The following is a 20,120-nucleotide window of genomic DNA, read 5'->3' on the forward strand; positions in this document are numbered from 1 at the left end:
GGTACAACATTTATCGCCCACAAGGAGGCGCCATAGTGAAACCGAAGTGTGTGTGTCTGAGGTTGTGGTTGTTTGCCCTCAGACGTCACGTAAATCATAAACTGTTTAGGTGGTTGCTACTGTGTGTCTGAACTGATGTGGCGTCATTACCCAAAAGATTGGCAAAGACTCTGGGGAATTCTGCTGCACCTCAGACTCCGAGACCAATCACCAGTTTGACTTCATCTCTACCGATATACACACATGCACATGCACACCAATAGTGCACGCACACGCACACGCACACACACACACACAAAACATGTCTCTCTCTTTCATCAGCCCCGGAGCTATCTCTGTGGGGGTCTCCCCTGTGGCCCTACAGGACCACCTATACTGTATGTTAGTGACAGTGAACCCAACAAGACTTCCCCGACCCAGACCCCTCAAGGGTCACACTCCTGTTCTCCTGAGATTCCACTCCATGTTAGGAGAAATCTGACTAAGCACTTCTTGGCAAACTCTATTCTCAAGTTCAAGTTCAAGTTTGTTTATTCGTCATATACACATGATATACACTGAGTATACCAAACATTAGGAACACCTTCCTAATAGTGATGTCCTTTGGGTGGTGGACCATTCTTGATACACACAGGAAACGGTTGAGCTTGAAAACCCCAGCAGCGTTGCAGTTCTTGACACAAACCTGGGAGCCTGGCATCTACTCCCATACCCCGTTCAAAGGTACTTAAATATTTTGTTTTGCCCGTCCACCCTCTAAATATGTCCCAGGAAAAAGATTGTGCACAATTACTCGGCACATATCCGTCTTAATTTGTTGAGTGCCTTCCTACTCTCTCTCCCTCTCTCTCTGTAATGTCTCTGTCCACATCTGGGTATGAGGAGATGGGTATCCCAAGGAGACACTCATATAGAACAGTCCCACCTAGGGTTGCAGCAAAACTTTCCCAAAATTCCCTGCTTTTCCAGAAATCCTGGTTCCGGGTTTCCTGCTTATTCCCTCCTGATTCCAGGCATCCTCCAACTGGGCTTTCGGGAAAACCAGGGAGTTTATTGAAAGTTCCCAGAATTTTGCAACGTTTGTCCCACCTGCTGTTGCTCTATCCTGGGAAAACTCCACCAAGCCTGGTCTCCATTTCCCGGTTTCCCTCCTCTGAGACTGGGGAATCACAAGTCACTGAGGCTGGGATGGGAGTGGGACTTGGGCGTCAACTCAGTTCCCAGGGACAGAAAGTCACAGCTGTTAACTTTGACCCCGCTATAGGGCCCTCCCCGAGTAAAAAGCTGACCGACTGACTGCTATACTGTTCTTTTCGTTCATATTGTGGATTTCTCCCAATTCAATGAATTATAGGCCTGTGGTGAAAGAGTCAAACCATTGTATACAGTATACATCACTCAGAAGGATAACAGTGTCTACCACTCTTGTATACACACCAAACACCCCAGAGTGTGTGATAAGTGAGATGTGTAAGACGGAGGGCATCATCTATCCTGGTTATCTCTCCTCATTCAAAACAAAACGACCTATTTAGCCGGTTGTCTATCACTCTGGTTTTAACAACAGAAATGTATGATGATTCCACAGGTCCACTACCAGTAACTGCCCACTGGGCAAAAACCGGTTGAATCAATGTTGTTTCCACATCATTTCAACCAAAAATGTCAATGTGAATCAATGTGGAAAACTGATCAACGTAAGGGAATCTCTTCTTTTTTTCACCCAACTTTTAACCAAATTCCAATGTGATGGTGAATTTGTTTGTTGATTTCACATTGACCTCACATTAGTCGACAACTCAACCAAATGTAGGTAAAAAATAGACGTTGAACTGACGTCGGTTCCCAGTAGGCATATTCATCATCATCAGGTGTGAGAGTTGTTCTTTGAACTAATAACAGAGCTGTACCGTTATCATGGATGGAGATACAAGGTCATCTTTCCCTCTAGGTGTGAGTAGCATGGCCTATGAATGGCACATGCACAGTGAATTGTGTATGTACACTGGCCCCTCAGAGTGTGGTCCCTGTCGGGTCTTACCCCAGACATGATGAGGTTATCATGGCACCACTCCAAATATGAGCAGAATGTCTGAAAGGGATCCTCCTCCTTCATTCCTGCAGTCGTGTAAACGCACCATCTCCATCCCACGTCTAGACAGATAAGGTGTGTTTGTGTCTACTGGCAGAGGAGGGTTCTAATCTACTCACCCTTACCCACTGTAAAGACTCGCCGCTGCGATGGGTCAGAAGCACCAACTCACTCTAACTCACTCTAACTTGGGTGGTAAAAATGAGCTCTGAGAATACAGCATAGATTGGAAGTCGATGATGTGCTTTCCTTCCTTATGAAGTGTTTTGAGCACTTGAAAAAGCAACATATCTGGTTCATTATCCTAATTCATTCATTATCTTGGAAAATAAATGGATGATGAGAATTTGTAGAGGCTGAAGGTAAACAATCAAGACTTCAGTGCGAGGGAGGACTGGCATGTTGTCATATCTCTCCTGCACATGTCTCAATAATGAACTATCATGTTCATTCCTTCATCAAAAATCACTAAGTATCATACCCTATCACTTATAATTACACATCTGCTGTATTAATTAATCATCACGCAAAGGGATTCAGAGATAATGAGTCATTTCCAAGAGTGTGCAAAGCTGTCATCAAGGCAAAGGGTGGATTTTTTGAAGAATCTCAAATATAAAATACATTTTGATTTGTTTAACACTTGTTTGGTTACTACATGATTCCATATGTGTCATTTCATAGTTTTCGTGTCTTCACTATTATTCTACAATGTAGAAATAGTTTTTTAAAATATAAAATAAAAACCTGTAATGAGTATGTGTTCAAACTTTTGACTGGTACTGTAAGTGGGGAGAAAGTGTTCGTGTGAGAGAGAGAGATAGAGAGAGAGAGAAGGGGGGGCGGAGGAGGGGGGGGGGGTCTGGAGCAAGACATAACATTATGGGACACTGGAAAGCTTTGATAAGCACTTTAGTGAAAGTAACCTAATTGAATTTCACTAATCACCTTTAGATTAGGCTATATCCAAGCGCTGCAATATAGTATTTTACAAAAAGTCAGTCCTACTCTGACTGCTCTTCACCGGCAGCGATAGTCATACAAGGGTCGCTCACTCTGTAATCGCGTCATTTCTACAGTGGTCGATAATACGCGCATCTCTTTACCTTGACTCAGGACTGTCAATGCCGACAGCCACTCAGATTCAGTGAAATTATTTTGTAAAAATTTGACTGCAAAAAATGAACACTTTTTCCTTCAAGATGCACAATCTCGTCGGCGTCTCGCAGATTTTGGCAACTCTTATGTTCCACTTGGCACCTACTCAGGTAAAGTAGTATGACTGTTTTATAGCCTGTCACTATCAAGGACAACAACGAACATGTGTTGTGTAAATGGTTAATACAGTTTGTCATGTTGTGATGATATCATTCGGCTTTAGTTCTTGATAAACAATGGTTCAGCCTCCTTGAAAACCTCTGTACTCAGAAACAAATAATGATAGGCTATACATCTTCCTATTAGTTTTAATATAGCAAGTAACACCTTATTAATTTTGTACTTTATTGTATGCAATGTTCCAAACTGGACTCTCTGTAAAAGGTGAGTTCGTAACTGCTTCACATGTCTGTATCTCCAATTTCTTCTCTGGCCCCAAAATGTGACTCCCATTACGACTTCACGTGAAAAAGTAATGAGTCACATTTAGAGCTATTTTTTTCTAATACAGTATCTCACTTTTTGTCATCACGACTCACTTTTACAGTGAGTTCAACATTAGGGAGATCGTAAAATATAGTTAATCCTCTCCTAGCGTATATTGACCCCCTAATACTGAAGTGGCATCAAGATAAATAATGGATAACGATCAGGGTATTACAGTAGTCAGTCTACAAACGCATTAGCAACACATTCAACAGACACTGAGTGGCGACCACCTGCATTGGGCTGTTGAGGTTTTCTGGGAAATGTAGTTTAAAGTTTATACCGACGTAATAGTTTATACAGGGATGCTTTGTGCTGTTTATCGCGACAGCGTGTTGCTAATTACTCATGCGAGCAGATATTTACAGCAGCAGAAGTCACAGAAACAGATATCCATCTGCAGCTGCTGGCTAGACCACCTGGGACGGAGCAGATATGTCACAAGAAGATGGATGATATTTACATTTCTAAACGCTACAGTCTGAAAGTGAGAACAGCTGGGAACGTACACACATATTTGGTGCAATATCTTTGTGGCACCAAACGTATGGACAGGGCGCACCAAATAATGCAGTAATGATGAGTTAATGTTGTAGCTGGGAATGTAAGACCGAATGAGTGTGTTGGGGATCGATAGTGAAAACAAATCATGATTTTGTCGGGTGGAGGGAGGGAGCTGGGATCAGAGGAGAGATAGAGACCCGTCGATCACACGGTGGAATAGGAGGACGTCCTAAATAAGAGGATAAAGATGTATAAAATGTGTTCTTTATTACATGTAAAGTACAAGTCTCATACACAATGAAAGCACTGTGGTGTTGCAGGCAGGGAGAGGTGGAGGGACATGGGTTGGTTCTTAGGGACGTAACGGTAAAAGTTCATTACGCAGGTGCCTCCTTTTCCTGTAGCAACGCCTGACCCGTATTGAGACTTGGGATGTATCTCAACAATCAAAAGTGGCATCCTCTCCCCTTCTCCTTGTGGAACAGCAGGACTGGTGATACTGTCAGCTGACCAGTGTTTTCAGATCAGTACAGATGAATGAGAAGAGATGTGGAACCCACATTAATGCGATGCACTCGGCAGGGTCTGCAGCGTCATTGTCACACTACTGCTCAAGCGAGGAACTGTACCACTGTAGCCTCCATGTATGTGAAGTGTACTATGGTCCAAAATAGAGGAGTGTTGTCAAACTTTTAGTTTTTGTTTGGGGAGGGTTGTGTGTTTTTTTTTATTGGGCACGGGAGGGTAGTGCGTTTTTCCCCTGGTTTACATTCTCTCTTTTGCAGGTTTTACTATATAATTTTTTCCATCCTAGCCTAATTTCCTCATCTGCTTACATGCACCTCCCCTATATCATGGCGTTTTGGTACTTACCTTATGCGCAACTCTTTTCCGCCTCGAACTTTTACTATACCACATGTCAATATAGTCTACCAGTCTAACTGTTTATCCTGGCCTCTATCCACCATTCATAGTGACAATAGTGGTAGGTGGAGGCCAGGTGCATCATTGCGCATGAAAGAACAGTGAAGACATGAGACACGCAGCTCAAAAAGGTACCCCATTGATATTGCTTAGGGACAATACAATTATACTAGCAGCCTACAACCCCACAATGCAATGAATAATTGCATTATTGTTTTCAAGTGAGTACAAAATTCCACTCTAGGTTGCAGTGAAAATGTCATTTGAAAAAAAGCGCAATAGCCCTGTGATTTGAATGTTTCATACCACTTGGATCAGTGGGTGGGTCTACTCTCAACAGTTTATACGATCTAGAAAGGCACAATAAGCTGGCCAGCCTGGCTGTATTTTTTAAACTTCTGATACTGAGATACGCTGTCTGTTGCAGGTCATCATTCTCCCAAGTCGTCCTATAATAACGTGGCGACATATGCTTCTGACAGGCCCAGTTATTCAGGAAAGCTTAACGCGCCCTCTGCCTCCTCTCCAATACGAGCAGCTATACCTCAAGCACCTGGAACCTAACGCTTCATTATAGCCTAACTATGTATCATTTCACTTTTTAAACACGACCAGTCACAAGGTTTTAATCTGCTTAGGCTACATCAAATGTATCCTGTAGACATGCGCACATTCATCCAAAACATCATTCCAGCATCCTCAAAATGGCTTGACATCCAGTTTTAATGCGAGTAAAGTCGTACCATATAAAATAATCATGACAGCTGTAATGGAAACAGGAAGTTTCGTCACAATTATATGAATGCAAACAGATCATTTGATCGCTAGACATGGCGGGATCTTTTTGCGTCGATTAAAAGCTATTATGCGAGAAATGGCGGCGGAGAACGCCTTTATGCGAACAAATCGATATCACAAGCATCATATTGAATTAAACTTGGAGTCACGCGTGACGACATGGTGAGTGTTCCTCCCACTTTGGAAACCATGCAGTTTATTCGGTTACAGATGAAATACATTATGATGAACTTCACAGGGTGGTGAAAGTGCACGGTGATGAACTTGATGCTCCTTTCAATAAATATCGAGGGTCTTATTCTGGTGACATGATGATCAATGCTTGGATGCTATTTGACAAATAAAAATAATATCACACCTTTGTCCATAATAATCTCATCATGTAGTAAACAATACCTGCACTGTATCTGCAAGCTGTTGGCTAGAGCACACGTGCCAATACCAGAGTGGGCACATTTGCTATACCTATGCAACATTTTTAGTGACAAAACCATCAGTAGGCCTTGAGTTGAAAATTAGATGGAACCCCATTTAACTTTTTTTTTTGGTGCATGGAAATTTAACCTTAAAATAAATATTTTTTGTACACTATGTATTTACACACAGACTTTTATCCGCAACAAGTCAATTTGATGGAAACACAACTCTGATGGGAAAATGTGCATAATGTTTTTATGCAGATTTTTGAATATTTGCATGAAAATCTGTCGCCAATTGGATGGAAACCTAGCTATAGACACCCTTAAGCAGGGGTGTCAAACCTATTTTTCCTGTGGGTCACATTTGGTTATATTTCCTTGCAATCAAAATGTGGAAAAAATTGTCGTCTAGCCAGTGTTTTTTCCATTTTAGATTCTCCCTGACTGTCTAGTGATTATTAGCGAGCTGGACTGTCAAGAATATAAGTCCATTATCATTTCTACACAGTTTCGATTTGCTTTTATTCCTTTTAAAGTATATTGAGTTCATCCCCCCTCCCCAAAAAATTGTTTTTGTTTCAATTGTATTTTATTTTATTTTATAGCCTATTTAAACAAAATATTCAAACCACCCACCGGCTGGATTAGACCCCCCCACGTGCCGTATGTTTGACACTCCTGCTCTAAAGACTCTGGCAGGTGCACTAGTCCAGTGTCACTTTGATTATGCTGCACATCATTGTTCACCAGCAGCCCCAAACATCTAAAGAATAAGCTACAGACCAGCCAAAACAAGCTTGTAGGAATTGTAATACTCATCTGAATGTCGAGCATTTATTGTCTGTGTCTCTGTAATGTGTCTGTATCTACATAATGTGTCTGTGTCTCTGTAATGTGCCTGTGTCTACATAATTGTATACGTATGTATTTATGTCAAAAATAGGGACACCAATGGAAATAAGTCTCTGACCTTATTGAGCAATCTTGATGATTTTCCTAAATCGTTGTACTGTGTATATATACTGAACAAAAATATAAATTAATCAATCAATCAAATTTACATCAGCTGATGTTACAAAGTGCTGTACAGAAACCCAGCCTAAAACCCCAAACAGCAAGCAATGCAGGTGTAGAAGCACGGTGGCTAGGAAAAACTCCCTAGAAAGGCCAGAACCAAGGAAGAAACCTAGAGAGGAACCAGGCTATGAGGGGTGGCCAGTCCTCTTCTGGCTGTGCCGGGTGGAGATTATAACAGAACATGGCCAAGATGTTCAAATGTTCATAGATGACCAGCAGGGTCAAATAATAATAATCACAGTGGTTGTCGAGGGTGCAACAGGTCAGCACCTCAGGAGTAAATGTCATAGCCGATCATTCAGAGTATCTCTACCGCTCCTGCTGTCTCTAGAGTTGAAAACAGCAGGTGAACAGGTCAGGTTTCCATAACCGCAGGCAGAACAGTTGAAACTGGAGCAGCAGCATGGCCAGGTGGATTGGGGACAGCAAGGAGTCATCAGGCCAGGCAGTCCTGAGGCATGGTCCTAGGGCTCATGTCCTCTGAGAGAGAGAGAAAGAAAGAAAGAAAGAAAGAAAAAGAGAGAGAGAATTAGAGAGAGCATACTTAAGACAGGAGAAATACTCCAGATATAACAGACTGACCCTAGCCCCCCGACACATAAACTACTGCAGCATAAATACTGAAGGTTGAGACAGGAGGGGTCGGGAGACACTGGTAAGGCAACATGCAACAATTTCAAAGATTTTACAGTTCATAGAACGAAATCAGTCAATTGAAATAAATAAATTAGTCCCTAATCTATGGATTTCACATGGCATGGGCGCAGCCATGGGTGGGCAAAAGCCCACTCATTTGGGAGCCAGGTCCACCCACTGGTGGGCCAGGCCCAGCCAATCAGGATGAGTTTTTCCCCCACAAAAGGGATTTATTACACATTAAAATGTGTAGCATATATTTTTTATAATTGTAAATATGGCATCGAAATGTTGAAAATCTGATTTCCCCCTAACTAATCATTGTCTTCATCCGGCTCTGATCGTATTGTCACGAAACAGGCAGGGAGAGTGAGCTCGTCCGTGGTGGTTGGCAAACCCTTAAACTTCTGGCCCGTAGCCCTACGTGGCATCGACTGTGCCACAAAAGCATGCGGAAGTGGCAAAGTCAAAATCCACGTTTATAAACACAGGGTCACTACAGTTATGGTTATTTGTGGTCGTAAAAATGATTTTGAGTTCATTCTAGGGTGCGCAATTTATTTTGAATTTAGATTCGAATGGAGAAAGCTGAGAGCAGTACCCCCTTTCTGTCACACTTAGCGACCGTTCTCTCTGCATGGTGTTTTGGGAAACGCATGTTACATCACTCGTAAACCGGGCCCGGGACTTTCCACTCTTCTACCTAAATCACTACAAAACCTGACCACCGCCTCCGTCTCACTTCAGGGGGTTGTGTGTGATAAAATAACCAGCTGAAACGCGTAGAGAGAAATTAACTCTTAGTGTCAACAGGATACATGTAATGGAGGCCAGTTAAAAAGGAGCTAATGGTGAGATTTATTAGAGCCATTGAAACCAGCCCAGATGGGACCACTGGATCCAGAGATACAAACTGACATTTATAAAATACAACTTATGAGAGAGAGAGGGCGAGAGAGAGAGATGAGAAAAGAGAGAGAGAGAGAGAAAGGACAGGAAGAAATCGAGTGAGGAGGAGAGAGAGGGAAAGAGAGACCCCGTGAGGTCAAGGATGGCTAGCAGAATACTGTGAGAACTCTAAAACTGTGTCTCTCCCATTGTCTCTGTGAGCTGCCTGTTCACTGTCTGGGCTTGTATTTGTTTGTGTTCATAGTTCCTGACCGGAGACATGTCTCTCACTGTGTCCAAACAAAGACTTACAGTAGAGACTTCCTGGGATGCCTTTTTGTACTTGTGCGTTAGTGGCCAGTGGGAAGAGACTAACGGTCATGTATCGTTGCCTATGGTTGGTTACGCGGCGTCACTATGGCGACAGAGATGGATGGCTGCAGTTTTGCCACATCACTGCTTCTTGTTGCTGCTGAGTGACAACACTCAGGTTTTCAGCAGCACTGTAACACCGAGGAAAATGTGTCTCCTTATAGACAGACGTTCTCGTTGCATGGCCTAAGGTTTGTTGAAACCATGGCTTCCTTCCATCAACCCGGCTGACGCAAGCAACGCGAGCTTGTGTCAGCAAGACTATCCTTTCCATGGCTTCAAGTTCACAAAACAGCTTGATTATTAACATCATGTAACAGTTTATTAAAACAACAGGGGGTATCATTCTACATTTGGAACTTTGGGCTTATCCAAACCATGGCTTCACCGGAACTGTCAACTCTCATTGGAACTCAAAAAGCCCCAGAGTGGGTGGAATCAGTACGTGAAAACAAGGAGAGAAAATCTTTGGTCCTGAGGAGAAAGATCTCTATCTCTCTCTCTCTCTCTCTCTCTCTCTCTCTCTCTCTCTCTCTCTCTCTCTCTCTCTCTCTCTCTTTCTTACTGGAGATGATCCTGCTATCCTACAGTATCCCACTGCACTGCTTTAGTCTGGATATAAGTCTATGGTCTGGACTCTGGGGCCCTGTAAGATTATTATGTCTGCCCCCTCTGCCTTGGTTGAGCTGAAAATAGGCTATAACAGAACTCTTGCTTGCTCACAGCTGTAGCATTTTCTTTCTACCACAAGAGTACGCTGCCCAATAAATATGTTCAGAGTCGACGTTTCTGTGACTGACTGAGTGGGCGTCAACTGTCACTATGTATTGGCTATGTTGTTCACAGTGATGTCTACCTGTGGTCATTTCCTTCTATCTGAAATATAACATAGCATTTTTTCGCCTTCTTTTTATTCCAGACTTCTCACTCCCCAGTGGAACCACACTCTAGAGGTAAGTGCCTCTCTTGTTCCTTAAATTAAGTAACCGTCTTATTAATATTTCTTAGAGACAGTGAATACATTGGTCAGCTGTCAATCAACCTGGGTCTGAGTGATAGTTCATTGGTCAACTCTTGTTGCAGTGATGCTGTTCCGGGAGGTCTTGGAGCGGAGTTTGTGTCGTTCGATGGAGCGATTGGTGGAGGTGGAGCAGGAGTACCCTGGAGGGGTGGAATATATTTTTAGCCCTGCCTGCGTGCCCCTGTGGCGATGCGCTGGTTGCTGTGGAGACGAGAACCTGGAGTGTCACCCCACCCTCACACGTAACGTCACCATGCAGGTGGGGGTCACTTTGTGTCAGGAGGCCACATATTACCTTGGGCTACCCTCTTCCAACCTTAAAGAGATATATGTTCCGGTAAAACACCCAATGCCTGTCCACATCTTTGAGCGCATGGACACCTCAATGCATGTGTTTGTGTTTTCCTCTGTGTGTTTGTATGTGTGTCAGTTGATGAGGATAACTCCGACTGAGAGGACAGGGCAGTACGTGGAGCTGACGTTTGTGGAGCATCAGACCTGTGAGTGCAGGTAATAAAGCCTAAAGTCATCTGACATGTAATGCTATCTAAGTAATTCAAAATAGCTCTTTCACCCAGGCACATTCTCTTAAAAACGGAGTTGTATTCACTGGGAACGAAACGGAAGCAATCAGGCCAAAATGGGAAGGGACTACCCTGACCGTTTTGAATAAGAAATGCTTGTTTTCATATGCCGTTGCAAAATGTTTTGCTATGGTGCGCACTAATGAATATGAATGACCTTGATGAGACTCATAACACCGGTCCTCTTGTTTTTAGACACAGGAAGATGCATTTTAATGAGAGGTGAGTAAGTTAATGATTACTTCTATGGTTACAGATCTGATATTGGGTAGCACTTTATTTTACAGTACAGTAATAGTGAAATGGTAATCACATAGTAACTACCTAAGAATGACGTGTTTGTTTCTGTAGATTTGTTAACTCAAGCCCCACTGCTTTCCCTCCTTTTCAGCAGTCCCAGAGTCAGGATCCATCCCAGGAGGAGGAAGCACAGGAAAAGATCCAAAGACTGTGGCAAGTAAGTGGCACTAGACTGCCCTCAGCTGGTGATGGGAAGTCTTACACACACAGAGAGATACACACCAGAGAGAGACAGCGAGAAAGAAGCGAGAGAGAGGAGAGAGAGAGAGAAACTTAATTGCCTACGCATAATATTGATACTCATGCCGCGGTGGTGGGTTCAAGGGTGGGAGCTGAACTACGCAGCGACCCAGACCTCCCACTGTCGAAGACAACACACACTCCCATTCATATATATATATATTTTTTGTTGTAATGTACGTAATCTGTAATGTACGTCTTGTATTGTAAATGTTTGGTATGCTTTGGCCATACATACTGCCTGAATATCATGCCAATAAAGCAACCTTGAATTGAGAGAGTGAGACAGAGAAAGAGAGAAGAAAGAGAGAGAGAAAGAGAAGAGGAATAGAGAAGCGGAATAGAGAAATGCTTTTAACAGTGTGAGCATAGCATCAGATGATGGAGCGTTTACTCTGCCTGTTTCTTTGCAGGTGTCAGAACCCACACAGCTAGTTGGATACTTGGGTCCCCGTCCTTCCAGTCCGCTGTCCAATCACCACTCAGCTGTGGAATGAAGACAGCATAGGGGGAAACCAGACACCTACTCGTTTACCCCCCAGATACAAAAATTCCTCAACTCATTGTCCATGAAAATACACTAACCCCAAACTGCAATTTGCAATTTATACCAGAGTAATAACAACTTTAGTTTTCTGATACTGGATACGCAATATCAGCCTTGAGAATACTTTTACACTTTTACATGGATGATATTCTACTGTAATAGCAGATACAATAGCTCCACCTCTTGGACATAGAGGAGACGGACAGAGGGACGGCAGGGCAGGAGATAAGCAATTGCCAAGGGACAAGGGATTAAGCTGCAACTTGCAGGCAGTGTTCTTGAAAAGCATTAGGCCAATAAATGGACTTAGCTTCAATCTGGTATGGAACAACAACGAAGAAGGCTAAAACAGATGCAGAATGGGTGTGGACTGAATTAGGGAGAGAACGGACACCTTCACAGTATACCTCTCCCTATGATGATCATATTACAGTACAGAATGTTCTGAACTGAAGAGTGCATGATCAAAGGGAGGGATGGACATACTGTAGGTTATATCGAGACCTATAATGTTTATATCTCTAACTTTCATCAGACAGAGAAGAATAACAAATCCATATGGATTCCACTGTATTATATATGAAAATGAAATATATTCAAATGTAAATAAGTTTATAGCGATCACTGTATCAGGAATGGCATCTGGGAATTACATTTTGAGTTGTTTATGTTAGAATTACATCTTTGTCTTGGGAATGTGCTGTGTTCATTTACTGAGTGTCATGATGTGTCTGACTGACACTCTTGGAAAGGAGTAAATATAAGATTTTCCTCGGGTGGGTTGTTTCGATTGTGTGTGTGTGTGTGTCCTGATGCTGTGTGTGTGTGTGTCCTGATGCCCTCCCCTTGAAAACTAGTATGTCATGTAACAGCACACTATGGTCTCACATCACAGATTCCCCATACAGGCGAAATGCCAGGTTTCCACTCGTTACCACGAACACAAAGTCAAAATGAGCTATATCGTGAAAATTCATGAAAACAAAAATATGCTTTTTGGTCAGGGTTAGTCATAAGGTTAGGGTTAGGCATAAGGTTAGCAGTGCGGTTAGGTTTATGGTTACATTGCTAACAAATTGTAGAAATGGGCGGGGTTTGGGCCTTTGTAGCTGTGGTAACTAGTGACGGCCGAAATGCCTGTACTGTGCTACCTAAGATGTTTATAACTAAACCAAGATAGACAACAGCCTGTCGTTTCCAACGGGAACAAGTTAGTCATAGTGGGCAGAACAAGCAAGGATATGGGCAGAGCCAAGCACGAGCTAGCGAGATCATATTGGCTTGTTCTAGAATATATCTGCATATTTCCGTTAGGGAACGCCTCCTTTGTAAATTCTCCTTCGCACTCGTTTTAAACAACGCAATTTGTATAAACGTTGTTTTTTAAAACAAAGAGTAAAGTCTCCTAAACTTAGTCCACTCTGTTCATAACAGATTTTAGTTTTGGAAACAAAAAACTGTATTGGGATCAAATGTTTCATCGATGAGAACATTTGCAGAAGGTCGGCCAAAATCCATCTCGTTCCATCTTCTCCCACTGCCAGCCAGAGGGCTTCCTCTCACTACCGTTTTTGGAAAGGCCAAGCGGAGGCTTCACATTTATACATCCGGTGAAATATATGTGTCATTGTTCTATCTGTGGTACAACTCCCATAGTTCACTGTTGAACACAATGTCGTTAGATGGCATACGGGTGAAATATAGTAGTGGGTGGCCTAGACAGCACAAAAAACTTATCGAACACGACGATACGCCCACATACTTCCAAATATGGATAGGTGAGGTACAAAGACTCTAGACTAGAATATGGTGTCTCATCCGGGTTCTCACTGCCGGGAGAACATTGTTGATCATTCGGAACGTTAGCTACTCACTCACTCACTCCCTGTGGTGTTGCTGCACCGTCTCGATCAAGAAAATCGCATCGGATTCTCCTGGAATTCCTCGCTGCATGTGCGCTAGCTGGCAGGAGTGTACCAGAAGTCTAGTAACGTGTACTTTACCTTGCCGACTAACGTTACACACTCACACCAGACCGACAGACAGACTGTGGCGGAGACTGCGAGCGGACGACAGACCCCAAGTTAGGGTTGGGCAAGGACACGAAGTTGGCAACATTTGTATTGTTTCAATCATGTCTATGCATTGTTCTGTATTGTAATCGTTGCTAACTAATCCGTCCAAAGGAAAGATGTAACTAGATACGTTGCATTCAGACATGCTAACGTAGTTGGTATAGCTAACTAGTGGTCTGTAACAATCAAGTAGCCAACGTTAGTTGGCTAACTTCAAAAGCCAGAAATTGGAGTAGCTAGCAGTTATGCTAAAACTGCAGCTAGCTACTGAACTATAGCAGGAGGGACACAGAAACGGCTAGATTCTAACAGAATAGAAAGAGTATTGCACCCCTAGAACAGTATTGCACCCCTACAACACGGAAGGAGTTGCAATAGATATGTAGTAACTAACCATATAATAATGCAGATTTTTTTTGGGGGGGGTGGTGCATCCCAGGTTTCCTATCCATTCTACACTGATGTGGGTGTAGTAGTCTGAGTGACTGACAAGACCATTGAAAAGAAACAGAGACAAGATGAGTAGTACCAAGAGGAAAGCAGAAGGGCAATCTAGGACCATGGGCAAACTACGAACCATGAAGTCTGGAAGCTCCAGAACAGACTCGGAGAGAGACTCTGGCTTCTCAGGTTAGTCCCTCACCGAGTCCCTTCGTTCTGATGTCTTTACTACCATCTTCACCATTTAGCTTTGAAAGGTGATTTCTACTATACTTCCCTTTGTTGATTCCCAACTGTCTTCCCCCACCATATCATTGAAGTTGACTCTATTTTTCTGGTCCTGAAAACACTGAATCGCTCTTCTCCTCCTTCCCTCCACAGATGCCAGCACCATAGACCTGACAGATTCTGAGGACTCATCTCGCGCTGTGTCCAAGAGAGAGGCTCAGCGCCCTGCATCGGGGTCTCATCCCTCACAGCTAGCTGTGGTGGGGGGGTCCTTCTCCAACATGTCCCCCATGATCATGAAAAATGTCCTCCTAAAACAGGTATGTTAGAAATGTCCCTCTAAACCATCAGTGAAGTTGTAGCTGTTCATGATTTCTTGGAGTGTCTGATTTGATTTGTATTACTTTGATGGTTCATAAAAAATTAAAAATCATTTCCAGGATGTAAGAATATTCTGTCGTTTCATTTTCCACCTTCTTTTATCCTAGTCATGGATTATTAATCTGTGTATTGGGACTGATTTCTATGTAGCCTTCTATAATACTTAAAGTATTGTCCATGGGCTAGTCTGTATTGTGATTGACTGTGTCCTCTGTCTTGAGCCTTGTGATACTCTCTTATACTATTGTTCATGAACTAATCTTTCTGTTTTGTGTCTGTGTCGCTCTCTCTCTCTCTCTCTCTCTCTCTCTCTCTCTCTCTCTCTCTCTCCAGCCCGGGAACAACCCTCCCTCTCAGAAGCCATGGGGGTTCAGCCCAGCTGTGGAGATGGTCCAGCAGCCTCAGGTTGTCTTCGTCCAGCCCGTTGTCTCCCCTGTGGTCTCCCGCTGCACCACATCCAACCCTAAGGAGGCCTCCTCCAAACGCCGGCGCCCCAAGAAGTATCTTCCCATCCTCAGGTCCTACCCGAAGATCGCCCCTCACCCTGGAGACAGTTCAAGTTCCTCCGGGAGAGAAAGCTCTTGTTATTTCCCCTCTTCTTCCCCCTCGGCCTCTAGCCACCGGGAACACCATCACAACCACAGAAACAAACATCAGAGGCACCAGTCTAGTAGTTTTAGCTGTGGTTCTTCTGGTTCCAGCACCCCCAGTCTCCCTCCTCCCTCTAGCTCCCTGTCCCCCTCTCCCCAGCATAGGCTCACCCCCTCCCTCACAGACTCCAGTGCTTGCAGCAGCCCTGCAAGATCCTCTCTCGCCGTCAGTAGATCAGAGTTCTCCCCAGCCCCATCCCCTGCCTTAACCGTAACCCCTTCAGACACCCTCACCTCTGAGGTCCCTGAGAAAACCAACACCCTCTCCCTCCCACAACCCACCGTCGCCACAACCAACGACAACAGCTGCCACGATGACGGCAACCACGACGACAATGGCGATGACCATAACATAAAGCGCAAGCGTTTCTGCAACACGTACAACATCCTGTCCAAGTCTGGCCTGCTGGAGATCACCCTGAGTACCAAGGACCTGATTCGTCAGAACCGCAGGACCCAGGTAGACCTGGACCGGCTCAAGGAGCACACCAACCTCTTCCTGCAGGCCCTGCAGACCGGAGATACCAGCATCTGGAGCAAGCTACAGACCAGCCTCCAGGAAGAGCAGGAAGAGAAAGGCAGTGGGCAGCAGAGCAGCTTAAAGGCGGATACAGATTAGATTTGAGTAAAAGCAGGGTTTCATCTGTTAGACTGGGCAGAGACTGAGTTGAGGTGGGGGAGGCTGAGGCAGCTAGACTGGCAGTAATATGCCCATAATGATCACACAGACATATACTCTGACCTACATAGTAGCAGTAGTCTCTACTAGCAGTATATATATATATATATCTATATCTATATACTATACTATAGCCTGCCTGCCTTACCCCAGGCCAGGTTGGATGGGATGCTTCTGTACAATATGAAATCGCTCTATTCCCCATAAACTGCACTACTGTGACTCTAGTGTACTACTTTGATTCTCCTGAAAGTCTACACACCCCTTGCACAGTCTTCACATTTTGCTGCCTTAAAATCAAATCAATTTTCTTTCCCTACCGATCTACTCCACATTTTCATATTGAAAGAAAATGTGTAGAACATTTTCCAAATGAGTAAGAAATACAAAAACAAAGATGTCTTGATTGCGTATGTCTTCACACCCCAGAGTTAATACTTGGTGGAAGCACCTTTGGCAGCCATTACAGCTGTGAATAATTTTGAATAAGTTTCCTCCAACTTTGTACAACTCTTAGGGCAATGTATATCCATTGTTTTTGTCAAAATACTCTACATTTGATTGGGAGTCATTGATGGATACCAATATTCAAAGCTTTGTTTCTGGTTTTCAAGCTAATTTAAATCAGGAAAGAGACTGGACCAATGAGGAACATTCAACACCTCTTGGAAAGCCATTCTGGGGGGCAGTGCTAGCTGTGCAACTAGAGATTCTGGGTTCGAGTCCAGGCTCTGTCGCAGCCGGCCGCGACCGAGTGACCCATGGGGCGGCGCACAATTGGCCCAGCATCGTCCTGGTTAGGGGACGGTTTGGCTGGTAAGGGTATCCTTGTCCGATGGGGCACTAGCGACGCCGGGTGCAGTGCATGCTGACACGGTAGCCAGGTGTATGGGGTTTCCTCCGACACATTGGTGTGGCTGGCTTCCAGGTTAAGTGGGCATTGTGTCAAGAAGCAGTGCGGTTTGGTTGGGTTGTGTTTCGGAGGATGCACGGCTGTCAACCTTTGCCTCTCCCGACTCCGTACGGGAGTTGCAGCGATGAGACAAGACTGTAACTACCAATTGAATACCACGAAATTGTGGAGAAAAAGAGATTAAAATTAAGAAGAAGAAAAAAAGAAAACCATTCTGGTGTTTCTTCGACATTAACTTTTGTTTTATTGTCCTGCGGAAAAAATACAACTTCCAAGCGTAGGTTATCAGAAAACTGCGGCGGGTTTCCCTTTTTACCTGAGCTTTGCTCCTTTAATATTTATTTTGATCCTGACAAACTCCCTAGTCCCTGTCGGTGACAAGCATACCCATAACATGATGCTGTCAAAAAGTTTATTTATATATTTATTTGCTGTGTTGTCTTGCAGTATTGTTCAACGTCCTTGTTGCAAACAGAATGGATGATTTGAAGTGGATTTTTAACACAGGCTTCCTTCTTTTCAATTTGTCATACAGGCCAATAATGTGGAGTGACTGCAAATGTTGTTGATCTGTATTTTCAAGTATTGTGGTGGCAGCATCATGTTATGAATGTGCTTGTCATGCTGGGTATCTCTGAGATAAGCCATAGGGGGCTGTTTTACTGAAAGCTATAAGTGTCCACCAACTGACACTTTAACCAGTTGTAGTTATGACTTGAAGTGGGGCATGCTGAGTAAAATAGGCCTATTTTGAGGAAAGCTTGCGTGGTATGGTTAGTGAGAGTGCTAGAATGGGTACCTGGACTGAACCCAACAAACAAACAATTCAAATGTATGGACTGAACCCAACAAACAAACAATTCAAATGTATGGTCTAAATTTAAAATGAAGATCTTTATTGATATGTTTTACAATAGCCAGTAGGTTTCCACTGTAAAATGTCTAAGAAGAATGGAAAGCAGGCAACACAGAATACTTTATTCCTTTGTGAATTCATGGACTTCTGGACAAGGAAAGACAGTGATTTACCTAAAGACTCCGTCAGGACTCCAGTGAGGATTCTGTTCATCAAAGCATTTTTTTTAAACAACAAAGACTGATGTAAGAAAATGTTCAAGGCCTTATCAAAAAGCTGAACTTTATTTTAAACCTTGTATTGTATTTGCATGGGAAGTTACTCCCAAGTAAGACTAAGTTGGCACAATTTATCATGAGGTTTAAGTTATTTTTAAACCTGCGATTGTGTTTTTGTAATAGACCAAGCATCATATCTTCCTGTTCTATGTTACTTTCATGGCCTTATTTAGACAATTGATTATGTGGTGTTCAATTACTTAATTTTTTCAAATAAGGAGTTCTCCATAAGAAGACAGACTGTCAGGGGTACAGTAGCCCTTCGTGACATATCTTGTTATTTAGTCCTGCAAAGCATTGGAGTGCCTCAAAGTTGTTACAAATGCAAAGAAGGTGATCTAATTTGTGCTTTACAGCCTAAAATGCAAATAACAGTAGATGTTATCTTCAGTGTAAGTAGTAATAGGCCTCAGGGAAGCCATTTTAAAACTTGAGCTTCCTGAATTTCTCATCTATAAGAACTGCATAAGACCTGTATGTGCTTGTTACCACAGTTCAAATAGGTAAAAACTGTAAAAGTTTGTCTTTATATTTAAATGTTGGCAGCTGTTTTTCTATCATTGTTATCCTGCCTCCTCATCGCAAGGACATGAATGAAATGTAATTATATTTATATTATAAGCTCAATGTTTCAATAGCACAGCAGTAGTAGCTTGTGATTGATAACAGATTCTGCACCAATGTTTTATATTACTATTCTTTATTTAAATGATAAACTTTGTAAAAGCTGCAGAAAAATACATTGATCATGATGTTGACTTCCTAAAACACTTTTTTTTGTTGTTGCAGCTATGCAAATCACGATCCTTTTAATTGAATGACGGTTAGTAAAATGCAGTATCTGTGTTTGTGTTGCTCAAGTGAACCTTTTTTTGTTCATTTTCTAGAAGATACATTGCTTGCTCAATAAATGTTATTTCCAAGAACACGGTCTCTGTCTGTGGTGATGAAGCACGATAATATCTAAGTCAATATAATTGAGCAGAGAAGATGGATGAGATCACACACGTCCGACTCCTTTATATTGCAACAACATAAGTAACTCATAATAGAGGAAACCACGTGAACAGACCATTGACAGTCATATCAAACATACTAACTGAAAGATTATTGGAATCTGTTTGGGTCGCTAGACAGGTAGGATGACTGACAATAGTGAAGGTGAACAGGTGGTCACAGGTCAGGTGACTGAAAGGTATGGAGGAGACTGAGGCAGGAATTCCTTTAGCCACAAAGAAGTATGTTTGACTGGGTAGTTTGTCTGTGCTGTATAACAAAGGAAACAGAGTAACACGTGTCCAATCAAATTCATAATCACAAAAGTCAAATAATAACAATCATTCTCATTAACATTATTAGGTAATTCAGCAATTCAGATCAATAGGAATCATGATCGAGCCATTTAGGATCATAACCATTTAATCATAATCATGAGAATGATAATGCAAATAAATCGAACCAGTTATCAATTATTCAATCAGTAATCTCAATCAGTTTGATATCAGGATTGATAAATTCAGCAAATAATAATTACGTTTCGAATTTCATCCTTCCAGGTTTGTCTTCATATGTA

At 42.8% G+C, this 20,120-nt stretch overlaps 2 protein-coding genes across 6 annotated transcripts; both read left to right on the top strand.

The window, feature by feature from the left end:
* The first annotated feature begins 2,965 nt into the window (after positions 1–2,965).
* LOC139556595 (snake venom vascular endothelial growth factor toxin HF-like) lies at positions 2,966–12,823 on the top strand. 3 transcript variants are annotated; one of them, XM_071370737.1, is made up of 7 exons: positions 2,966–3,360; positions 10,274–10,307; positions 10,438–10,634; positions 10,806–10,885; positions 11,155–11,181; positions 11,351–11,416; positions 11,913–12,823. In XM_071370737.1, the coding sequence occupies exons 1-7, from the start codon at positions 3,274–3,276 to the stop codon at positions 11,932–11,934; spliced, it is 513 nt and encodes a 170-aa protein (XP_071226838.1). In that variant the 5' UTR covers positions 2,966–3,273; the 3' UTR covers positions 11,935–12,823. The 3 variants fall into 3 exon arrangements, with proteins under 3 accessions (XP_071226838.1, XP_071226836.1, XP_071226839.1); XM_071370735.1 differs by having other exon boundaries at positions 10,806–10,875; XM_071370738.1 differs by lacking the exon at positions 2,966–3,360 and adding an exon at positions 5,872–6,124 and having other exon boundaries at positions 10,806–10,875.
* Positions 12,824–13,598: 775 nt separating this feature from the next.
* On the top strand, positions 13,599–19,473 carry LOC139556594 (CLOCK-interacting pacemaker-like). Of its 3 annotated transcripts, none has more exons than XM_071370734.1 (4): positions 13,599–14,153; positions 14,561–14,751; positions 14,944–15,110; positions 15,505–19,473. In XM_071370734.1, exons 2-4 carry the CDS (start codon positions 14,640–14,642, stop codon positions 16,438–16,440), a joined length of 1,215 nt encoding a protein of 404 aa, XP_071226835.1. In that variant the 5' UTR covers positions 13,599–14,153; positions 14,561–14,639; the 3' UTR covers positions 16,441–19,473. The 3 variants fall into 3 exon arrangements, with proteins under 3 accessions (XP_071226835.1, XP_071226833.1, XP_071226834.1); XM_071370732.1 differs by having other exon boundaries at positions 13,666–14,166; XM_071370733.1 differs by having other exon boundaries at positions 13,667–14,129.
* The last annotated feature ends 647 nt before the right edge of the window (positions 19,474–20,120 follow it).

Source organism: Salvelinus alpinus, chromosome 27 (assembly GCF_045679555.1).
Source record: "Salvelinus alpinus chromosome 27, SLU_Salpinus.1, whole genome shotgun sequence".
Classification (NCBI taxonomy): domain Eukaryota; kingdom Metazoa; phylum Chordata; class Actinopteri; order Salmoniformes; family Salmonidae; genus Salvelinus; species Salvelinus alpinus.